General features: G+C 39.1%; 3 protein-coding genes across 5 annotated transcripts in view; 2 read left to right on the forward strand and 1 right to left on the reverse strand.

The window, feature by feature from the left end:
* Window positions 1-12,833, forward strand: part of ptgir (prostaglandin I2 receptor) — a 143,288-nt gene extending 130,455 nt beyond the window's left edge. The window contains exon 5 of the transcript XR_007895391.1: window positions 12,799-12,833. The gene's annotated coding sequence lies outside the window, so the exon portion shown is untranslated. The remainder of the gene's footprint in view (window positions 1-12,798) is intronic.
* LOC127430028 (glucose-6-phosphate exchanger SLC37A4-like) lies at window positions 115-17,749 on the forward strand. Of its 3 annotated transcripts, none has more exons than XM_051679446.1 (9): window positions 115-667; window positions 1,226-1,653; window positions 7,854-8,086; window positions 8,168-8,411; window positions 13,426-13,584; window positions 13,780-13,865; window positions 16,376-16,489; window positions 16,605-16,743; window positions 17,085-17,749. In XM_051679446.1, the coding sequence occupies exons 2-9, from the start codon at window positions 1,506-1,508 to the stop codon at window positions 17,249-17,251; spliced, it is 1,290 nt and encodes a 429-aa protein (XP_051535406.1). In that variant the 5' UTR covers window positions 115-667; window positions 1,226-1,505; the 3' UTR covers window positions 17,252-17,749. The 3 variants fall into 3 exon arrangements, with proteins under 3 accessions (XP_051535406.1, XP_051535405.1, XP_051535407.1); XM_051679445.1 differs by having other exon boundaries at window positions 1,387-1,653; XM_051679447.1 differs by lacking the exon at window positions 1,226-1,653 and having other exon boundaries at window positions 123-667.
* A 60-nt stretch (window positions 17,750-17,809) lies between these two features.
* LOC127430034 (trafficking protein particle complex subunit 4-like) lies at window positions 17,810-23,777 on the reverse strand. The gene is made up of 5 exons (XM_051679458.1): window positions 23,584-23,777; window positions 23,330-23,504; window positions 20,396-20,499; window positions 20,167-20,293; window positions 17,810-20,037 (listed from the first exon to the last, which is right to left on the reverse strand). Exons 1-5 carry the CDS (start codon window positions 23,756-23,758, stop codon window positions 19,959-19,961), a joined length of 660 nt encoding a protein of 219 aa, XP_051535418.1. The 5' UTR covers window positions 23,759-23,777; the 3' UTR covers window positions 17,810-19,958.

Genomic DNA, 23,777 nt, shown 5'->3' on the forward strand with positions numbered 1-23,777 from the left:
TCTGCTAAATGACTAAATGTAAAATGTAGGTGTAATTTCACGATTGTCCTGCAGGTGTCTCCATAAATCAGATATTTCCTTATACCAGAACGCAAGATCTACAATGATTTTCAAGTACTTAAACTATGCTGCCTTTGGGAAACAGACCATAATTCTAAGGTGATTCGTATGGTAATTTCTATGATATAATTGGGCTTATAATGCTTTGGGGAAACAATGCCAACACAGACTGGAGTGACAATGAGGCATATATTTTCTTGGTTTTGTTTGCATGCTAGGGTATGGCAACTGCCATACGCAAACGCCCCTGCACCATCATATAGATGACCTTAAAGCTAATAGATATGGACTAAAAACAGCAAAACTTCCATTCTGATTTCACGGGGTCTTTAAATGAAAGTGCCGCTTTTGGTTGTTTTACTGCAACTCATCCGACAGGTGGCAGCAATGGGCTGAATTACAGTAAAGCAGTTTGACAGTAGCTCAGGATTTTACATCAACAGCATATAGACGAGATCCACTAACATATGACTATTTACAATAGAACAAAATATGATTCTTTCGTTTAGGAGAAGCATTAATATTGACCAAACGACATGGTTTGGTCGTGGGTAAAGTGTTTGCTTCCTGGAAGAGACATCCGAGAGGAAACTTCTTGCTCACGGAAGTAAGGCATGTTTTTATCGAACAAAAAGTTTGTACTAATTGTTTGCTCTATTATCTCGCGAATTGTGCTATCTAAATGTATTTTTTAATGTCCAATGTCTCTTGGTATGATCTTATAACCCCAAAGTTAAGTTAGATAATTAATGGTAATTTCGCGTTGCCACGTTTGCAAAACTGGTTTCAGTTTAGCACCATGTAAACGAGCCAGAATTTTTCAAACTTCTTTTTGACTATTACTAGGCTGAATACTGTCGTGAAACTTGATGTGGCATTCTCTGCAGAGCAAAACCACAAACGAGGGATTACAAGAAGTGCGAGGAAATCATAGTGCAGTGATTCTTAGATCTCTGACACATCTGGCGCCCCCAGTGGTCAAACATGTGAACTGCCACATGGAGACCCCCTGTCAATCATTAAACCACTCAGATTAAGGGATCTTCAATAACAATCTCACAACAAGTTTAAGACAGCAGTATAGTAGAAAAAAAAAATCCATAATGAACCACAGTAGATCTACTGACAATTAAACATATTTGGCATGTTGTGCGCCCTGTTTTAGGTGAACCGAGTGCATTACAGTCCGTCCCTTCACACTGTTCCCTTGAAAGCTGCCATCATTTGCCCGGAGAACACTCCAAAGATCTCAGTCAGGTTGACCATTAACCCTGGGACTGATTACAGCTATTTCCCCCTGACCTCACCAGCTCTGTATGTTCACAGATCCAGATTCTTGAGTTCATAACCCTCAGACGCATCTGGTGACTCCTGTGATCGACTGAAGAAGACACCTGCTGCATTGTGGCTTATATACCCTTCATTGGTCTTAAATTGTGACAGACATGGCGAAGTCTGGATATGGCTACTACCGAGCCACTATATTCCTTGCCATGTTTGTGGGCTACACATTGTATTACTTCAACAGGAAGACGTTTTCTTTCGTGATGCCCTCTGTAATGCAGGAGATCACCCTGGATAAGGATGATCTGGGTGAGCATGTGCAACTTTAGAGGCCTGTACTTTGTCTTGCTTCTCTGTCATGTGCTCACACCTGTTTTATAACCTTTCACGCATGCATTGTCTTAATTTGAAGGGAAACGAGTGCCTTTTCTATTTCAATGTCGGTAAGACTTTAAACATTCATTAGGCAAAATGTCTTTAAGTTTTAATTAATTGCACTTTGCAATATCAAGTTAAATTAATAAATATTGCTTTATGGTGGGATATAAATATGCCTCCAGAAAAGTAACAGAGTTGACAGTTTAGTTAGACATTATTAGCTGGTTTGAGCTCATGACACCTTAAAGTGTTTATTAGAAGGACAATGTAATGATGATATATATATATATATATATATATATATATATATATATATATATATATATATATATATTTTAAATATCTAGTTTTCATAATCAATTGTTTTTGATGGTCCCTTTTTGACAAACCTATCAAAATATGACATAAAGTGATAAAAAATAGAGACATTTACATCCTTGCCTTAGTTCACTTGTTGAAAGGGTGAGGTTAAAGTTTTTTTAAATTATGGAAATTTTTATTATTATTTTAATAACAGATATTTCAGGTGTATAATAATTATATATATATACACACACTATACTGTATATATATATATATATATATATATATATATATATATAGTATATGTACAGTATATACAGTTGTGCTCAAAAGTTTGCATACACTTGGAGAATTGGTAATATATGTATGTAAAAAAATATATATAATTTTTAAAGAAAACATGAGTGAGCAGGCAAAACACATTTCTTTTATTTCTTATGGGATTCATATTCAACTGTAGGTTATAACAGAATGGCACAATCATAAAACAAAACATGGCAACAAAGAAAAAAAATGAAATGACCCGTTCAAAAGTCTGCATACCCTTAGTTCTTAATACTGTGTATTGCCCCCTTTAGCATCAATGACAGCGTGCAGTCTTTTGTAATAATTGTCTATGAGGCCCCAAATTCTTGCAGGTGGTTTACTGCCCATTCGTCTTGGCAAAATTCCTCCAGGTCATGCAAAGTCTTTGGTCGTCTTGCATGAACCGCACGTTTGATATCTCCCCAGAGTGGCTCGATGATTTTAAGGTCAGGAGACTGTGATGGCCATTCCAGAACCTTCACCTTATTCTGCTGTAACCACTGGAGGGTCAACTTGGCCTTGTGCTTATGGTCATTGTTGTGCTGGAAAGTCCAAGAACGTCCCATGCGCAGCTTTTGTGCAGAAGAATGCAAATTGTCTGCCAGTATTTTCTGATAACATGCTGCATTCATCTTGCCATCAATTTTCACAAGATTCCCCATGCCTTTAGAGCTCACACACCCCCAAAACATCAGTGAGCCACCACCATGCTTCACAGTGGGGATGGTATTCTTTTCTCTATAGGCCTTGTTGACCCCTCTCCAAACATAGCGCTTATGGTTGTGACCATAAAGCTCTATTTTGGTGTCGTCACTCCAAATTACAGTGTGCCAGAAGCTGTGAGGCATGTCAAGGTGTTGTCGGGCATATAGTAACCAGGCTTTTTTGTGGCATTGGTGCAGTAAAGGCTTCTTTCTGGCAACTCGACCATGCAGCTCATTTTTGTTCAAGTATCGTCGTATTGTGCTCCTTGAAAAACCACACCGTCTTTTTCCAGAGCAGCCTGTATTTCTCCTGAGGTTACCTGTGGGTTTTTCTTTGTATCCCGAACAATTCTTCTGGCAGTTGTGGCTGAAATCTTTCTTGGTCTACCTGACCTTGGCTTGGTATCAAGAGATCCCCGAATTTTCCACTTCTTAATAAGTGATTGAACAGTACTTACTGGCATTTTCAAGGCTTTGGATATCTTTTTATATCCTTTTCCATCTTTATAAAGTTCCATTAACTTGTTATGCAGGTCTTTTGACAGTTCTTTTCTGCTACCCATGGCTCAGTATGTAGGCTGCTCAGTGCATCCATGTGAGAGCTAACAAAGTCTGACTATTTATATACAGACACTAATTGCAATTTAAAAAGCCACAGGTGTGGAAATTAACCTTTAATTGCCATTTAAACCTGTGTGTGTCACCTTGTGTGTCTGTAACAAGGCCAAACATTCAAGGGTGTGTAAACTTTTGATCAGGGCCATTTGGGTAATTTCTGTTATTATTATTATTTTAAAAGGAGCCAAACAACTATGTGATAATAAATGGCTTCATATGATCACTATCCTTAAATAAATTATTTTGCATGATCAGTCATATGTTCAAAATCAATGCAAAAATGTCACAATTTCTGCCAGGGTATGCAAACTTTTGAACACAACTGTATACATATATATATATATATATATATATATTATACACACACACACACACACACACACACACACACACTGTATATGCAGGTGCATCTCAATAAATTAGAATGTCGTGGAAAAGTTCATTTATTTCAGTAATTCAACTCAAATTGTGAAACTCGTGTATTAAATAAATTCAATGCACAAAGACTGAAGTAGTTTAAGTCTTTGGTTCTTTTAATTGTGATGATTTTGGCTCACATTTAACAAAAACCCACCAATTCACTATCTCAAAAAATTAGAATATTGTGACATGCCAATCAGCTAATCAACTCAAAACGCCTGCAAAGGTTTCCTGAGCCTACAAAATGGTCTCTCAGTTTGGTTCACTAGGCTACACAATCATGGGGAAGACTGCTGATCTGACAGTTGTCCAGAAGACAATCATTGACACCCTTCACAAGGAGGGTGAGCCACAAACATTCATTGCCAAAGAAGCTGGCTGTTCACAGAGTGCTGTATCCAAGCATGTTAACAGAAAGTTGAGTGGAAGGAAAAAGTGTTGAAGAAAAAGATGCACAACCAACCGAGAGAACCGCAGCCTTATGAGGATTGTCAAGAAAAATCGATGGGGTATTGTCAAGAGGAAAATGAGAAACAAGAGACCAAAAAAATGCAGATGAGCTGAAGGCCACTGTCAAAGAAACCTGGGCTTCCATACCACCTCAGCAGTGCCACAAACTGATCACCTCCATGCCACGCCGAATTGAGGCAGTAATTAAAGCAAAAAGGAGCCCCTACCAAGTATTGAGTACATATACAGTAAATGAACATACTTTCCAGAAGGCCAACAATTCACAAAAAAAGTTTTTTTTTTTTTTATGGTCTTATGATGTATTCTAATTTTTTGAGATAGTGAATTGGTGGGTTTTTGTTAAATGTGAGCCAAAATCATCACAATTAAAAGAACCAAAGACTTAAACTACTTCAGTCTGTGTGCATTGAATTTATTTAATACACGAGTTTCACAATTTGAGTTGAATTACTGAAATAAATGAACTTTTCCACGACATTCTAATTCATTGAGATGCACCTGTACACTGGGGGCCAGAAGTTTGGAATAATGTACAGATTTTGCTGTTTCGGAAGGAAATTGGTACTTTAATTCACTAAAGTGGCATTCAACTGATCACAAAGTATAGTCAGGACATTACTGATGTAAAAAACAGCACCATCACTATTTGAAAAAAGTAATTTTTGATCAAATCTAGACAGGCCTCATTTCCAGCAGCCATCACTCCAACACCTTATCCTTGAGTAATCATGCTAAATTGATCATTTGGTACTAGAAAATCACCTGCCATTATATCAAACACAGTTGAAAGCTATTTGGTTCATTAAATTAAGCTTAACATTGTGTTTGTTTTTGAGTTGCCACAGTATGCAATAGACTGGCATATCTTAAGGTCAATATTAGGTCAAAAATGGCAAAAAAGAAACACCTGAGAATCGTCAGTCAATCATTGTTTTGAGGAACAAAGGCTATACAATGCTTGAAATTGCTAAAAAACTGAAGATTTCATACAAAGGTTTACACTACAGTCTTCAAAGACAAAGAACAACTGGCTCTAACAAGGACAGAAAGAGATGTGGAAGGCCAGATGTACAACTAAGCAAGAGGATAAGTACATCAGAGATTCTAGTTTGAGAAATAGACGCCTCACATGTCCTCAGCTGACAGCTTCATTGAATTCTACCCGCTCAACACCAGTTTCATGTACAACAGTAAAGAGAAGACTCAGGGGTGCAGGCCTTATGGGAAGAATTGCAAAGAAAAAGACACTTTTGAAACAGAAAAACAAAAAAAAAAGGTTAGCATGGGCAAAGAAACAGACATTGGACAACAGCTTTTCAGGTTATATCGACATAACCTCAAAGGCTGCTCAGCAAGGAAGAAGCCACTGCTCCAAAACCACCATAAAAAAAGACAGACTACAGTTTGCAAGTGCACATGGGGACAAAGATCTTACTTTTTGGAGAAATGTCCTCTGGTCTAATGAAATTTGTTTTACTGATTGGCCATAATGACCAACGTTATGTTTGGAGGAATAAGGGTTTGCTTGCAAGCCGAAGAACACCATCCCAACCATGAAGCATGGGGGTGGCAGCATCATGTTGTGGGGGTGCTTTGCTGCAGGAGGGACTGGTGCACTTCACAAAATAGATGGCATCATGAGGAAGGAAAATTATGTGGATATATTGAGGCAACATCTCAAGACATCAGCCAGAAATGTTAAAGCTCGGTCGCAAATGGGTCTTCCAAATGGACAATGACCCCAATCATACCTCCAAAGTTGTGGCAAAATGGCTTAAGGACAACAAAGTCAAGGTATTGGAGTGACCATCACAAAGCCCTGACCTCAATCTGATAGAAAATCTGTGGGCAGAACTAAAAAAGCGTGTGCGAGCAAGGAGGCCTACAAACCTGACTCAGTTACACCAGTTCTGTCTGGAGGAATGGACCAAAATTCCAGCAACTATTGTGAGAAGCTTGTGGAAGGCTACCCAAAACATTTGACCCAAATTAAACAATTTAAAGGCAATGCTACCAAATACTAACAAAGTGTATGTAAACTTCTGACCTACTGGGAATGTGATGAAAGAAATAAAAGCTGAAATAAATCATTCTCTCTACTATTATTCTGACATTTCATATATATATATATATATATATATATATATATATATATATATATATATATATATATAGTATAGATAGATAGATGTGTGTGTGTGTGTGTGTGTGTGTGTGTGTGTGTGTGTGTGTGTGTGTGTATATATATATATATATATATATATATATATATATATATATATATATATATATATATATATACACACATAGAGAGAGAGAGAGACTAAAGCTTTAATCTAAACATGCATATGCTAATACAGCAACGAGATTTTGGAAATGGTAAAAGGCACTCTCACCTAGATATGTAAGGGGAAAAAAACATTGAAAATAGAGTAGTTACTGGTTACTGAAATACTGGATATTTGCAGATTTGTTTAGAGAAATGCCTATAATAACACATATTAAAAGTTGGTGAAGTTATTTATTGTTTTATTCATTATTTACAGACATTAGTAAGGGACTCAAAAGGCACCTGATTTGTAGAATGTCTAAATTAATCTAAATTAAATGTAAATGATACTGCTTTTTAATGGACTGAAATATTAAGGCAGTTGTAAATAAAACTTATGGGGCATTTAATTTCCTCACACCATATTACAGTAAGATCTCCTTTGGTTTGCTGCCGTGGATCTACTTTATCAGCCCAGTGATTACATTTCTTTTAAAGGGATAGTTCACCCAAAAATGAAAATTCTCTCATCATTTACTCACCCTCATGCCATCCCAGATGTGAATGACTTTCTTCTTCTGCAGAACACAGATGAAGATTTTGAAGAATATCTCAGCTCTGTAGGTCCATTTAATGCAAGTGAATGATGGCCAGAACTTTAAAGCTCCAAAAAGCACATAAAGGCAGCATAAAAGTAATTCATACGACTCCAATGGTTTAATCCATATCTTCAGAAGCGATATGATAGGTGTGGGTGAGAAACAGATCAATATTTAAGTTCTTTTTCATTTTATTTGTGTTCTGCAGAAGAAAGTAAGTCATACACATCTGGGATGGCATGAGAGTGAGTAAATGATGAAAGAATTTTAATTTTTGGGTGAACTATCCTTTTAAGCCATAAAGCCAATATGAAATGATAGCTTCTAAAGAAATGTCTTGTGAAGAATGTTTGTCAAACTAATGATTTTGAGTTGTTTTTGAATGGCAGCCACTCTTAGCTGAAGTCTAATCTACTTTTATTCCATCTATGTTCACTGCAGGTCTTATTACTAGTAGTCAGTCACTGGCGTATGCCATCAGTAAGTTCATAAGTGGTGTGCTGTCCGATCAGATCAGTGCACGGTGGCTTTTCTCTATTGGGCTGTTTATGGTCGGTGGCATCAATGTGGTTTTCTCCCAGTCCTCCTCGGTGGCGGTGTTCGCAAGCCTGTGGTTTCTGAATGGACTGGGTCAGGGTTTGGGTTGGCCACCATGTGCAAAAGTACTACGAAAGGTATGGTATTGTACTTTTATGATTATATTGTAGTATGCCTTATTGTGTAGATTTACAGATGTCCATATTCTTTTGGATTAGTGGTTTGAGCCATCTCAGTTTGGGACGTGGTGGGCAGTGCTGTCCTGCAGTATGAATTTGGCTGGTGGTCTAGGGCCCATCATTGCCACACTGATGGCTCAGAGCTACAGCTGGAGGTCCACGCTGTCCATCTCAGGCCTGACCTGTGTGGTCATGTCCGTCTTCTGTCTGCTTGTTATCCGAAATGAGCCGAGTGAAGTTGGCTTGCCCAATATTGAAGCTGGCGCAAATAAAGGCAAAGGAGGTACAGTAACCTCAAAATAAACACTCATGAACAGTGCATTTTAGAGGTATGACAATATACCTCTTCTTAATCCTTAAAGGGATAGTTCACCCAAAAATGAAAAATCTCTCATGATTTACTCACCCTCATGTCATCCCAGATGTGTATAACTTTCTTTCTTCTGCAGAACACAAATGAAGATTTTTAGAAGAATATCTCAGCTCTGTAAGTCCATACAATGAAAGTGAATGGTGACCAGCAGTGTTGTCAAAAGTACCGGTACTTCGGTACCAAGTCGATACTAAAATAAATAAGATGTAACGATAGCAGTTTTTCTGCAGTACGGGTAGTACCGAACACCTACTCTATCCGGTACCAGCATGCAATATAACTGACACACGACAGCTTTAAAATGCTCACAGTCTTAATTTGAATGTGTGCTTTGTTATTCCTTGTACACTGAAATGGACAATTAAATTAAAATCGTGACATGTCCTAGAGTGATTTATTAAACCGCTGAAGGCTGCAATGTTAGTGTGGATGAGCTGCACTTTAAATGAATGTATAAATCTGACCATTCATACACTGGAAACTCCACAGATATTAAGAATCAATCACATTGTTTGAGATGACAAAGCAGAGCACTAATCCACTGTGAACCACGCAGCACATGTAAACTATATATAGTATATATAAAATGTACAGTAAGTTGTATTGTACTGTATTGACATTCAGGCTGTCGGTTGATAGTAAGCTGCCAGTGTGTTGTTAAGAGAGAATATAATATAATAATAATATAATTTATGACAGTCCGGTGTGAGATATAAGAGTAAGAGTAATAAAGTGCAGTGCTGATGTATTTTGATCATGGGAGATCAAGAGTTCAAAAGTCTGATTGCTTGGGGGAAGAAGCTGTCATGAAGTCGGCTGGTGCGGGTCCTGATGCTGCGATACCGCCTGCCTGATGGTAGCAGTGAGAACAGCCCATGGCCCGGGTGGCTGGAGTCTCTGATGATCCTCCGAGCTTTTTTCACACACCGCCTGGTATATATGTCCTGGAGGGAGGGAAGCTCACCTCCAATGATGTGTCTGGCAGTTCGCACCACCCTTTGCAGTGCTTTGCGGTTGTGGGCAGTGCTATTGCCGTACCAGGCGGAGATGCAGCCAGTCAGGATGCGCCTTCTTCACAACGACTTCAGTGTGGATGGACCATGTGAGTTCCTCAGTGATGTGGACACCCAGGAACTTGAAGCCTCTGACTCTCTCCACTGGTGCTCCATTGATGGTGATGGGACTGTGTTCTCTATCTCTTCTCCTGAAGTCCACCACAAGCTCCTTTGTCTTACTGACGTTGAGGGAGAGGTTGTGCTCCTGACACCAGTGTGTCAGAGTGTGCACCTCCTCTCTGTAGGCTGTTTCATCATTGTCAGTGATCAGACCTACCACCGTCGTTTCATCAGCAAACTTAATGATGGCATTGGAGCTGTGTGTTGCCACACAGTCATGTGTGTACAGGGAATACAGGAGTGGGCTGAGAACACAGCCCTGCGGGGCTCCAGTGTTGAGGGTCAGTGATGAGGAGATGTTGCTGCCCATTCTAACCACCTGGCATCTGCTTGACAGGAAGTCCAGGATCTAGCTGCACAGTGAGCTGTTTAAGCCGGAGTTTCTCATCAAGCTTGGAGGGCACTATGGTGTTGAATGCTGAGCTGTAGTCTACAAACAACATTCTCACATAAGTGTTCTTTTTTCCAGGTGGGAGAGAGCAGTGTGTATTGTAGATGCAATGGCATCGTCAGTGGAGTGGTTGTTGCGGTAAGCAAACTGCAATGGGTCTAGTGATGGAGGCAGCACAGAGCAGATGTAATCTCTGATTAGTCTCTCAAAGCATTTGCTGATGATGGGGGACAGAGCAACAGGACGCCAGTCATTTAAGCAAGTGATGTTGGATTGCTTTGGTACAGGCACAATGGTGGATGTTTTAAAGCATGTGGGGACTACAGACAAAGAGAGGGAAAGGTTGAAAATGTCCATAAAAACACCAGCCAGTTGGTTCGCGCACGCTCTGATGACGCGGCCCGGAATGCCGTCTGGACCCGCGGCTTTGTGGATATTCACCCGTCGGAAGGATCGGGTTACATCCGCTACAGAGACGGAGAGTGAACTAACCTCTGTAGCTTCGGCCATGAGAGCTCTCTCTGCGAGGGTGGTGAAAAGTAAAAGGCATAAAAAGTATTTAGCTCATCCGGGTGAGAGGCAGCGGTGTTCACGGCGGAGTTTTTATTATCTTTAAAGTCCGTGAAGATATTAATTCCCTGCCACATTCTTCTAGATTTGGTGGTGTTGAACTGTCCTTCGATCTTGTTCCTGTACTGATGTTTTGCTGTTCTGAACGGAGGGCATAACTGGCTTGTTTATGCTCCTCCGCGTTCCTAGAATTAAAAGCAGAGGTCCGCGCATCAAGTGCCGCGCGAACATTGCTATTAATCCAAGGTTTCTGGTTCGGGTAGATCCGTATTGTTCTGGTCGGAACGACGTCCTCTACGCACTTTCTGATGAAACACGTTATGCTATCAGCGTAAAGCTCAATGTCGTCATCAGAGGCGGACCGGAACATCTCCCAGTCCGCGTGATCAAAAGAGTCTTTTAGCGTAGAGTCTGATTAGTCTGACCAGCACTGGATCATTCTAAGGGTGGGTGCTTCCTGTTTCAGTTTCTGCCTGTAAGCGGGCAGAAGCAGAATGGAAGAGTGGTCCAGAAGAGTTTCTCTGGAACATCTTTGAGATGTTTCTACACTTTGATTGGGGTCCACCTATGGAAAATTCAATTGATTGGATGTGATTTGGAAAGTTACACACCTGCTTATATAAGGTCTCAAAGCTGAAAATGCATATCAGAGCAAAAACCAAGCCATGAGGTCAAAGGAACTGCCTGCAGAGCTCAGAGACAGGATTGTGTCGAGACTCAGATCTGGGGAAGGCTACAAAAACTTCGGCTGCATTGAAGGTTCCCAAGAGCACAGTGGCCTCCATAATTCTTAAATGGAAGAAGTTTGGAACAACCAGGACTCTTCCTAGAGCTGGCCGCCCAGTCAAACTGAGCAATCGAGGGAGAAGGGCCTTGGTAAGAGAGGTGACCAAGAACCCGATGGTCACTCTGATTGAGCTCCAGAGATCATGTGTGGAGATGGGAGAAACTTGCAGAAGGACAACCATCACTGCAATGCTCTACCGATCTGGGCTTTATGGCAGATTGGCCAGACGGAAGCCTCTCCTCAGTGTAAGACACATAAAAAAGCACCTAAAGGACTCTCCGACTGTGAGAAACAAGATTCTCTAGTCTGACGAAATGAAGATTGAACTGTTTGGCCTCAATTCCAAGCATCATGTCTGGAGGAAACCATGCACCACTCATCACCTGCGCAGTACCATCCCAATGGTGAAACATGGTGGTAGCATCATGGTGTGGGGGTGTTTTTCAGCGGCAGGGACTGGGGGACTAGTCAGGTTAGAAGGAAAGATGAACACAGCATAATACAGAGATATTTTTAATGAAAACCTGGTCCAGAGCACTCAGGACCTCAGACTGGGCTGAAGGTTCACCTTCCAACAGGACAATGACCCTAAGCACACAGCCAAGACAACACAAGAGTGACTAAGGGACAACTCTGTGAATGTCCTTGAGTGGCCCAGCCAGAGGCCGGACTTGAACCAAATTGAACATCTATGAAAAGACCTGAAAATGGCTGTCCACCGATGGTCCCCATCCAAGCTGACAGAGCTTGAGAGGATCTGCAGAAAAGAACGGCAGAAAATCCCCAAATCCAGGTGTGCAGAACTTGTCGCATCATACTCAAAAAGACTTGAGGCTGTAAACACTGCCAAAGGTGGTTCAACTAAGTACTGAGTTAAGGGTCTGAATACTTATATCAATGTGATATTTCAGTTTTTTCTTTTTAATACATTTGCAAATGTATAAAAAATCTGGTTTTTGTTTTGTCATTATGGGGTGTGGAGTGTTGATTGATGTGAAAAAATAAAAATAATTTAAAGCATTTTAGCATAAAGCTGCAACATAACAAAATGTGAACAAAATGATGGGGTTTGAATACATTCTGAATGCATTGTATAAATCTATAAATCTCCACCTTCGACCAGCCCCAGTAGGTGGCTGAATGTGAAATGTAGATTTACATTAAAAAAATGACCTAAATATTAATTCTGTTTCACACCCACGCCTATCATATTGCTTCTGCAGATATAGATTTAACCACTGGAGTCATATGGTGTACTTTTATGCTGCCTTTATGTGCTTTTTGGACCCTCTGAGTTGTGATCACCATTCTCTTGCATCGTATGGACCTACAGAGCTGAGATATTCTTCTAAAATCTTTGTTTGTGTTCTGCAGAAGAAAGAAAGTCCTGCACATCTGGGATGGCAAGAGGGTGAGTAAATGATGAGAGAATTTTCAATTTTGAAACAACTTTCCTGTTCAGCTGACATCACATAAGCCGAAAATAATGTACACAGATAGGCAAATCGCTATTAAGGCATTGTTTTGGGCTACCGTTGCAAGTAATGCAGCCTATCTAACATCTTGCCAATAGTTAATGCAGTAATATTTTCTAAAAAAAAAAAAAAACAATTAACTCACATTAGAGATTTAAAATAGCTTGCGAATGCCATTTCACGTTCCCCCAATTTTTCATACTCAGCTCATTGCACCAGTTTACAAGTGTAAGTTTGGTTGATGTAGGTCATTGCTACTCTTTATGAGCTTGTGATAGTATGCATTCAATAAATATTTTTTTCTCCCTAGTTCTTTGAAGAATGAACTATTGGACCAAAACAGAGTGCTTTGGGGTGTGTTTTACTGTGTGTTAATACATGTTTTCTCTGTCAAAGGTCACTTGCTGAACTAATGGACCCTGAATCAGTTTTTCCCTCTTATGAGACAGTATTGTCCAGTTAATGTCCTGTTTGGTCCCCAAGAAGAGTTGTGCATTTTGATCAATTATGTACCTCTGAATTTCAGGTTCCAGCAGAGATGACAGCACATTCAAAGATTTCATTCTTTCCCCATATCTGTGGGTCCTATCATTGGGCTACTTGGTGGTGTTTGGGGTGAAGACAGCTTACACTGATTGGGGACAACTTTTCCTTATCCAGGACAAGGGCCAGTCAACACTAATGGGTACTTTGTGTAGTATTATAAAGTATTTAAAGTCCATGTTTATAACATGTTTTGCTGCCAAGTTTCAATAATGCATGTGTAAAGACATTTATGCCATTTTGAGGTTTAATTTAGTAATGTAATCTTAAGAAATAGTCTTCTAAGTCTTCTTGAGGCTCACGGGAGTAAAATGTGCATCTCTTCTGATTTTCACAGGCAGTTCTTTCATGAGTGCTCTAGAGATTGGAGGACTGATGGGTAGTTTAGCAGCAGGATACCTGTCGGACAGGGCTGTGGCAAAGGTAAGTTTGCAATGTTACTATTACTCATACGTAGAGATTAGGGATTTCTCAAGTCCTCTAACCCAGGGGATTTCGAACTTTTTGATGCCTCGGACCTCCCAATATGATGAGCACCTTGCGAGGGACCCTGTTCCTAAGTGGAAAACAGTAGTGTAGGCAGAACTTTTGGGTGGGTGGGCCAAGAAAAATGATTGATTGCATGAAATATGTAAACTTTTTATTTATTTATTACATTTTTTATATTTAGCTAATTGTTTCCAGGGGCATATTTAGGACATTTAGCTACTTAAGGTTGTGTACTTTAAGAATGTTAAAAGTAAAATCAACAATAGTCGTGTTTGACTACATTCAGACATTTTTATTTTACATGCGTAACCTAAGGAACCTTACTTGTGACTGAGAACAGATATTTATTATTATATGGGGATTTACCCTGGAAAGTTTTGAAAAAGAGAATGGACATTTTAACCATAGATTGGACCAATTTTGGTAATTTTTTACCAAACGGATGAAATTGACTGATGAAAGTGATGGATAAAAATGACGGAAATTGGTATTGTCACTTTGTCTCCACTATGGTTTACTGTCAATAAAGACAGATGGCGTTGCTGCGATAGCGAGATTGAGAGAGAAAAAGCATCAAGGAATCAAGTTCCGAGGTATCTACGCCTGTTATGACATAAGTTAATAGCAGTAAATTCATGCATATGATATTTGTAAATAACATAATTTTATGTTATTCAAACATGGAAAAAAAGTTTTGAGAACATATTTTATCAACCAAAATAATTTATTTCAAAGTAATTTATTTATGCCGTCATGAGCTGCTTTTGATGCAACAAATAGAAGTTATAATGAATAAAAATCTAAATAAATTCATACATATGATATTTGTAATTAACATTATCTTAAAAAATAAAGTGAATGGAGTTTAGAGTTTTAGGAGTTTTGAGACCATTTTAACATCCAAATTATTCAATTCTTGTTATGTCAACTCGATCTGGTTTTGATGAACAGGTTAGAAGTTATTTAAATATATAGCCTAATTAATACAATTCATAGCAATCAATGCACATATATGACATTGGTTACAAATGATTTATTAGACGGGGATAATAAATTGGTTGGAGCCGCTCAGGGCCGCATTAACGCACGGGCTTACGCCCCGGGGCCCCTGGCTGCAGGGGGGCCCCGAACTTCCCCCAACCCGTTGACGTTCGTATGTAAACATGAACATGGAGACGGTGCACAACAGTGTAACCCATCCATGTAGCGCATGGTCACAGAGTAACACAATGATTGGGTGGGCCTGAATGCGAATGAGTGGCAGAGACCTACTCAGGCCCACCCCTGGCTACGCTAGTGATGTAAAGGCAGCTGTATATTTTCGTGTATAAAGAACTATTTATACTGAGTGATAAAAATAGTAAGCGTGATATTATAGACAACATGTTGTTTGCAAATTAAATATTGGCTTTTATATTGTCGTTGTAAAAAAGCCAAAAGACTTAATACAAAAGATTGCAATATTACCTGGGAAATATTTACTTTGTTGACAACCTATCTTTTTTTCTGCCCACAATTGTTGTAATGTTACATGTATAAACTAGGGCTATCAATCAATTCAATTTTTAATCAAATTTGTATTACGTGATATGCCGATAAATTAAATCACAATAAATCGCATACATCAATAATGGCTGAAAAGCCCCCCAAATCAACATAATTCAATATATAATAATCAGAATAATTATAAATATAATATACATCATAAATATAATAATTCCGATAATTCAAAGTCATTGCATTATTCTGGCAGACGAGTAAAGCATTGAGTGCATCAGTCTGTCAGAGGTACACTTGGACAGAAGCCACGTTCTTGCGTTAAACACACATTTTTAAGAGGCTTTGTTAAGTTAAATATAGTTTGAAACTTTAAAAAAAAACGCATCTCGAGACTCCTGCACTCTGCACTGTCCAGCTCTCTTTGGACAGATGACGTTTAGTGTCTGTACGGCTATGTGTTGCCTGTACAGCTGGAGTTGCGCAGACTGCCCCCTGCTGACTGAGAGTCACAAAAATGTGGAGGAAGCACTACAAGCTTGAATTGCTCCATTGGTTAGAAAATTCCGTATTATAGAATTTACACACAGTCAAGAGGCATGATTAATTTAAGCATTATTTTTCATATAAATTATTGGACTGAATTACCGCATTAAATTGCCAGCCTTAGTATAAACTTAAAGAAAATCACTTTTGAATTCAATTGAAATGCATTTGTTTTCTATAGAAAACACAATGAAACAGTAAAAATATCAAATTTGGTAAATGCTCACTTTTGTAGATTTTGCATTTTTCCCTTCAAAATTTTCCGCGGACCCTTTATCACCCCCACGCCTGCTCTAACCTTAAGTATTAAACCTCAGCATGTAATTAGTCCCACACTCTTTGTGCTATGAATGATACCTCAAATGGTGTGGAGGAGGGTGATTTTTTTTGTTTGTTTGCAGCAAGGATTGCGCATGTATGGTAACCCTCGCCATGGTCTCTTGCTCTCCCTGATGGCTGGGATGTGTGTTTCCATGTACCTCTTCCGTACCACTGTCACAGCACATAGCTCAAATGTAAGCTCACTATCACTTCAGCCCTCATGTGTTAAAAATAACCATTTATCGTCAATGTTCGTGCCATTTCTTGCTGTGTTATTTAATGTACTCTTATTTTAATTCACACACACAGGTCTGGACTCTTCTGTTGGGTGCAGCCTTTGGCTTCTCCTCATATGGACCGATCGCGTTATTCGGAGTTCTTGCGAATGAGAGCGCTCCATCAAACTACTGCGGAACCTCTCATGCCATTGTTGCCTTGATGGCAAACGGTGATAATCTTCTTAATTTACAACCAATAGTATCTACACTTCTAAAGCATAATTTAGATAAACATACAGTATGTAGCCTGCTCCATCATTTTGAGTCACCTTGACCCAGAGACACATTCTAAAGTAAAAAGAAAAGTCTCTGTCAACACTTAAATTATAATATCACAAGTCTTTGGAGTAGAAGTACAGACTTTGTGACTCAAAATGATGGAACAGGTCACATATTGATGCAAAAGCCATTCCTGAAATTTTGCTAACCTAAATGACATTCAATTTTACAAAAATATACAGAAGTAGTTACAGAGGAAATCAATGAATTTTTATGTTTGTTTTGTTGGCAGTTGGTGGTTTCCTCTCAGGGTTGCCTTTTGGGACCATTGCCAAACACTATGGATGGAACACAGCTTTCTGGGTAGCAGAAGTAACCTGCACAATCACCACAGTTGGATACTTCCTGCTTCGGAACATCCGCACCAGGATGGGAAGTGTACCCAAGAAAGCTGACTGAACATAAGAGTATTATTTAAGTGTCTTTAACTAGTTTTTAAAATGCAGTATGAATGACACAATCTATAATTTGAGTTTGTAAAATATGGATGGATTCACAATAGAAGTGAAAAGGACTTTCATTGTTTTAACTGACAACTGCAAGTTACATCAGCACCTTTTCCGGGACTTTTTTCTTGGCATATGTGCATTCTAACCAATTTAACTTGATATCTTTTTTTTAATAGATATCTAGATATCCACTCTCCAGACATTCCATTTTATCTTTACCAATGTACAAACTAGGATACCATGTTGTGTACATTGCTCTCAGATGCACATTTTGTTATTTATTCTGTTTTCATCTTTAGAATGGATGGCAGTATTTCAACTGATCACTAAACACTTAAATTACATAACTGTATAATTAACTGTTTTGGAACACCATTTCCTCAGCGGTATTAACAATATACCTTAAATCAGCTAGGAAAAAAAGTATTAAAAGCTTTAACTGGTCCTACCTCTATATCTGTGTACTATTACAAATTAATAAAAGTCTATGATGAAATATGTGACAATATGTTATATCACATGATTGTTTAATAGCACACTGAAATTAGTACATATAAATAAATAAATGCAAGATTCAAGGGACCTGGATAGCTCAGCGTGTATTGATGCTGACTACCACCCCTGGAGTCGCAAGTTTGAATCCAGGGTGTGCTGAGTGACTCCAGCCAGGTCTCCTAAGCAACCAAATTGGCACGGTTGCTAGGGAGGGTAGAGTCACATGGGGTAACCTCCTCGTGGTCGCGATTAGTGGTTCTCACTCACAGTGGGGTGTGTGGTAAGTTGTGCGTGGATCGCGGAGTGTAGCATGAGTCTCCACATGCTGCGAGTCTCCGGGGTGTCATGCACAGCGAGCCACGTGATAAGATGCACGGATTGTTGGTCTCAGAAGCGGAGGCAACTGAGACTTGTCCTCCACCACCCGGATTGAGGTGAGTAACCGCGCCACCACGAGGACCTACTAAGTAGTGGGAATTGGGCATTCCAAATTGGGGAGAGAAGGGGATAAAAATAACAAAAAAAAAAACAAATGCGAGACTCACATTATGCTGTACTTGTTTGCATGTTCATTATATAAATGCCCCGTTTGACCTTTATTTGAATTTGAGAAACTTCTACCACCCCTGGAGTTCGCTAGTTCGAATCCCAGGGCGTGCTGAGTGACTCCAGCCAGGTCTCCTAAGCAACCAAATAGGGTAGAGTCACATGGGGTAACCTCCTCGTGGTCGCTATAATGTGGTTCGTTCTCGGTGGGGCGCATGGTGAATTGAGCGTGGTTGCCGCGGTGGATGGCGTGAAGCCTCCACACGCGCTATGTCTCCGTGACAACGCGCTCAACAAGCCACGTGATAAGATGCGCGGGTTGACTGTCTCAGACGCGGAGGCAACTGGGATTCGTCCTCCGCCACCCGGACTGAGGCGAATCACTATGCGACCACGAGGACTTAGAGCGCATTGGGGAATTGGGCATTCCAAATTGGGAGAAAAAGGGGAAAAAATCCCCCCCCCCCAAAAAAAAATAAATAAATAAAAGAATTTGAGAAACTTGTTTTTACTTAATTTTACGTAGGAATATTCCGGGTTCAATTCAAGCTATGCTCAATCGACAGCATTTGTTGCACAATGTTGTTTACCACAAAAATGTATTTCGACTCGTCCCTCCTTTTCTAAAAAAAAAAAAAAAGGCAAAACATCGAGGTTACAGTGAGGCACTTACAATGGAAATGAATGGGGGCCAATCCATAAACGTTAAAATACTCAACTGTTTCAAAAGTATAGTTATAAGACAAACAATATCCGTGTTAACACGATTTTAATGTGATAAGATCGCTAACCTTTTCTGTGTAAAATTATACCCAATTTTACAACTTTATTGCCATGACAACACAACACTGTAAACCCTAAAACCCCCAAAAGACTGTAAAAACAACGATTTACAACAACTTTACAGCTCAAATAAAACATGAGTGTTAAATGATTCATATAAGGGTTTTTATAAAGTTTTAAGCTTCACATTTCTGCCTTTAAACCCTCTAAAAATTAGCCCCCATTCACTTCCATTGTAAGTGCCTCACTGGAACCCAGATTTTAAATTTTTTTTTTTTTTTTTTTTTTAAGAAAAGGATGGACGAGTCAAAATGATCTTTTGTGCTAATCAACATTTTGCCACAAATGCTGTCGACTGAGCTTAAATTGTATTGAACATCATCATACTCTGCGAACTAAAACCAAATTTCAGATTACATTTGGACAGATGCTATTAAACATGACATTTATATGAACGATATATAATGTAGCCAAACTTTGAGTTGCTCCATCTTGTTTTGAAGCTCTGCATAAGAGTTTCATGACGAACAACTTACACTGTGTCCTTATACATTATTTACAAAGGGTTCTTAAACCCATTTTTATTTTCTCACTGCAAGCTTGGGATTGATTATACTTGAAAAGAAAGTTAAAGAAGAATGTGAAAAAAGGCAGTCATAGTGGTCTTTAAACTCGGTTCACTCATTTGACCTCAAGGAACAGTCTTGTTCCTCTTCCTTTAAATGCTGACAGAAAGAAATCCTTATGCCAGCAATCGTTTTTCAGGACAAGGTTGATTGCAGAAATTCTAGAGATCCCATCAGGTGAATGAATATACTTTATGAAGGTCCAGTTCAGGAAACCGGTCCAAATGTACCAGCTTTCTCTGCTATTTCAAGGGCACTCTTCAGATTTTGGTCAAAAAGCTCACATCTGGAGAAAAAATAAAAAATAAAAACTTTTATACAGAACACCTCGCTGATGGAAGATCAGATCACAGATCTAAAACACTGCCCTTCTGGGGAAAAAACAATGAAAAATCTCACGAAAACTGAACACTACCTGATAGGCATCTCTAAAGAGTAGAAAGGATTCTTCAGTGCAAAGTCTGAGTAGATTTCATAAATCTTTCTTAAGAGAGCATCAATACCAGTCTGTCGTGGGTCTGCCAATACAATAAACTTTATTCCTGAAAAAAAAAAAAAAAAAAAAAAACATCACAAAGATTCGGTTCGGCCATGACCGATATCAACATGTCATTTTGTCCTTTCAAAGAGAGAAAAAGACCAACCTGTGAGTGTCTGAAAGCAGTGCAGTTTAAACACATCTGTCTCCAGCATTTCAATACCAGAGCTGCCAACCTCAGGTGATAACTGTGATCCAATAGCAAACAGTCTTGGGAGAGGTAGGAAAAATTATATTAAATAAAAAATAATTTAAGGATTGCAGAAACACATTGTTTTACTATAGTAATACTGTAGTAACCATGACTGTAGTAGGCTAACCATGTTTGTTTTGGTGGATACCATGGTTTTTCTTTAGTATTATTGTAGAAACTATGAAAAGTAAACATGCTTACAGTGTAATGTATACATATAGTAACCATGGTTTTACTATAGATTAACAATGGTTAATCTTGTGGTTACCATGATTTTACTATAAATACCTTGGATAAACTATGGCATTTGTAGTAAAACCATAGTAACCACAAAATTATTATTTGTAATACCATAGTTTTGGTTTTCCTCTATTATTATTATATATTATTATATTCACTGCGAATATCGTGGTTAAAATATGGTTACTGTAGTAAAACCGTGGTAAATTTGGCACGCAAAACTACTTCAGAAACAAAAATGTCCTCTAAAGGGCTCTGTATATTATATATTAAGGGCCTTGGGGGACATATTCCCTCAATATAATAATAGCTATGCTCCTGATAAAGACTTAATATTATTATATAATATTATTTGATATTACATGTAAGGCTTAATGTACAGTCAGCTGGTCATTATGGAGAAATAACTAAAAATGGTTTGTTTATGTCACGACACAACCCAAGTGAGACGCTCCAAAAGCATCCATCTGACGCATGTGTACACAGATGCATCAACCTAAGACAGATTGATGAATTCAATTGCAAAATGCTATTGTGAGTGTTTTGCTGTGGACTGTAGGCCAATCATAGGCTTGTGTTCAATAATAATATGGAAATAAACAATATACTGGATTCTAAAGCCACTTTTTGTATCGTCTTATCAATGCTTTACTTGTCTGCTGTAATAATGAAATGCATTTTAATTATCGGAATTATTATTTTTTTATAATATATATTTTCTTTATAATTATTTTTTCCGATTAACACAATTGACACAGAAAAGCAAAACATATATTCACAGAATCAACATTTAACCCCCATTATTCCCTTTCCCCCTCCCAATTCCCAACCCCACCCTGACCCTCAACAAATATCCCTGTGGTCACACTGGAGTATACACACACACAAAAAAAGAAAAATACATTTTAAAAAAATTATAAATCACACACATTTAAAACTACACTTCTCTCTCCACTGCCCCTTCCCGACAGCCCTACAAAAAGGCCAAATAGCTACCCCATATTTTATTAAATAAATCTAAGTTGCCTAGCCTTCCACATGACATTTCCTCAAATGCCACCACCCTCCCCATCTCTGTGCACCACTCTTGAAATGTGGGCGCTCCAGCCGACATCCATCCCCTAAGAATGATCTGTCTGCCGATCATAAAACTGGCTAGGACCCAATTTTTTATGTGTCCAATACGTCACACATAAAACTCTGAACCCTCAACCAAAATTCTTGGACCTTAACACACCACCAAAAGACATGGGTTGTGTCTCCATCTTCTGATTGGCATCGCCAGCAGGTGGGTGTGTCTTTAAGACCAAGCCTATACAATCTAGAGGGGGTCCAACAGAATCTATGTAAAATCTTGAATTGCATAAGGCGCACCCTTGCACCTCTAGATGTAGACTTTATGTTTTTTAGAATCCTAGCCCACACTCCTTCCTCCAATACCAAGTTTAAATCTTCCTCCCATAATCTCTTGAGAGAAGTTGAAGCTCCGTCCCCCAGACTCTGAATTAGCAGGGAGTAATACACTGATGCCTCATGACCTTTTCCAAAAGCAGTAATCACCACTCCCAGAATATTTATTTATAATTATTTAAATATAACTATCTATAATTATTTAATCATTGTATATTGAATTACTGTAACTTGATTGGCTTTCTCAGCAAATACTTACATATGCGATTAATTACGATTAATTAGAACTGCCGTAGCATGTAATTAATTTGGTTAAAAAATGTAATCGTCAGCCCTAACCATAATATAATCTTCAGTATAATCTCTAGTCTAGATTAATCTCTTTTGAGTCTTAAAACTTAAATGAAATTAAATGCACTTTCCACAACCTGCAGGAATTCACTCAAAAAAATAACTCTTTGGCTAAACTACCACACCTGGAGTCGCGAGTTTGAATCCAGGGCGTGCTGAGTGACTCCAGTCTGGCTTCCTAAGCAGCCAATTGGCCCGGTTGCTAGGGAGGGTAGAGTCACATAACCTCCTCATGGTCGCTATAATGTGTGGTTCTCGCTCTCGGTGGTGTGCGTGGTGAGTTGTGCGTGGATGCCGCGGAGAATAGCGTGAAGCCTCCACACACGCCATGTCTCCGCGGTAACACGTGCAACAAGCCACGTGATGATCTCAGACACAGATGCAGCTGAGTTTCGTCCTCCACCACCCGGATTGAGGCGAGTCACTACGCCTCCATGAGGACTTAGACTGCATTGGGAATTGGGCATTCCAAATTGAGGAGAAAAAAATAAATACATAAAAAATCATGGGCAGTTCCACGTGTTCTAAATGAGTTTCCTTAAATTAAAATTACCATGTAATTTCCACTTAAATACTACAAGTGGAGGAAACCTAACTGAATCAAGTAACCCCCATGATTTTAATCTGCTGTCTAGTGACAGGAAGTTTTAGCTTGCTAAGAGACCCTAAACTTAATGATACACTAACAAAAAGTATGCTTTTTGGACATCTATCATAGTGTTCTTTGAAGTACCATGTAAATGCATCTGGCAATCCTTCAGTGCCATGGTATTACCATCTGACATATCTGTACCACGGTACTTTTTGTACGGGATTTTGTCTCAGAATTAAAGAAAATCTACTCACGAGTGAAACATTGACGCCAGCATGAGTTTCTCATTGGAGGAGAGTCGAGGTCGGCCGAATCTGATGGACACCGGATAGTTCGCAGGATCTTTCAGATACTCCTGTATGTCCTTCCCCTCCGCTGTGTATTTACCATTCACATCCACCCCGTTAATGGACAGAACCGCATGACCGACTGCATACAAGAAAAACACATCACATAACTAACAAAAACAGTTCCTATAAATGTGTATTGACAGCACAGAAACACGCACCTCTGATGCCATCCCGCTGACCGAATGAAACAACAACTTTCTCATCATGAATCTTTAATACTAAATCAAGTGGAAAACTGAAGGTTTTCTCCACTTCAGCCCGAGGCACATAATTATCGTACTGGTACATGAGTCCGCCAGCCTTATTGACAACATACACACTGAAGACCGCCATCTTTCTTCATGTCAATGGG

This window comes from Myxocyprinus asiaticus, chromosome 39 (assembly GCF_019703515.2).
Source record: "Myxocyprinus asiaticus isolate MX2 ecotype Aquarium Trade chromosome 39, UBuf_Myxa_2, whole genome shotgun sequence".
NCBI classification, from domain to species: domain Eukaryota; kingdom Metazoa; phylum Chordata; class Actinopteri; order Cypriniformes; family Catostomidae; genus Myxocyprinus; species Myxocyprinus asiaticus.

Excerpts from the sequence above, each read along its gene's own strand:
- LOC127430028 (XM_051679446.1), top strand. The coding sequence starts at position 1,506 with ATGGCGAAGTCTGGATATGGCTACTACCGAGCCACTATATTCCTTGCC. Across the intron at positions 8,087-8,167 it reads GTGCAAAAGTACTACGAAAG|TGGTTTGAGCCATCTCAGTT; the intron begins GTATGGTATTGT and ends CTTTTGGATTAG. Across the intron at positions 13,585-13,779 it reads GGGCCAGTCAACACTAATGG|GCAGTTCTTTCATGAGTGCT; the intron begins GTACTTTGTGTA and ends TGATTTTCACAG.
- LOC127430034 (XM_051679458.1), bottom strand. The coding sequence starts at position 23,758 with ATGGCGGTCTTCAGTGTGTATGTTGTCAATAAGGCTGGCGGACTCATG. Across the intron at positions 20,294-20,395 it reads CTGCTTTCAGACACTCACAG|GAATAAAGTTTATTGTATTG; the intron begins GTTGGTCTTTTT and ends TTTTTTTTTCAG. Across the intron at positions 20,038-20,166 it reads TCTTTAGAGATGCCTATCAG|ATGTGAGCTTTTTGACCAAA; the intron begins GTAGTGTTCAGT and ends TTTTTTCTCCAG.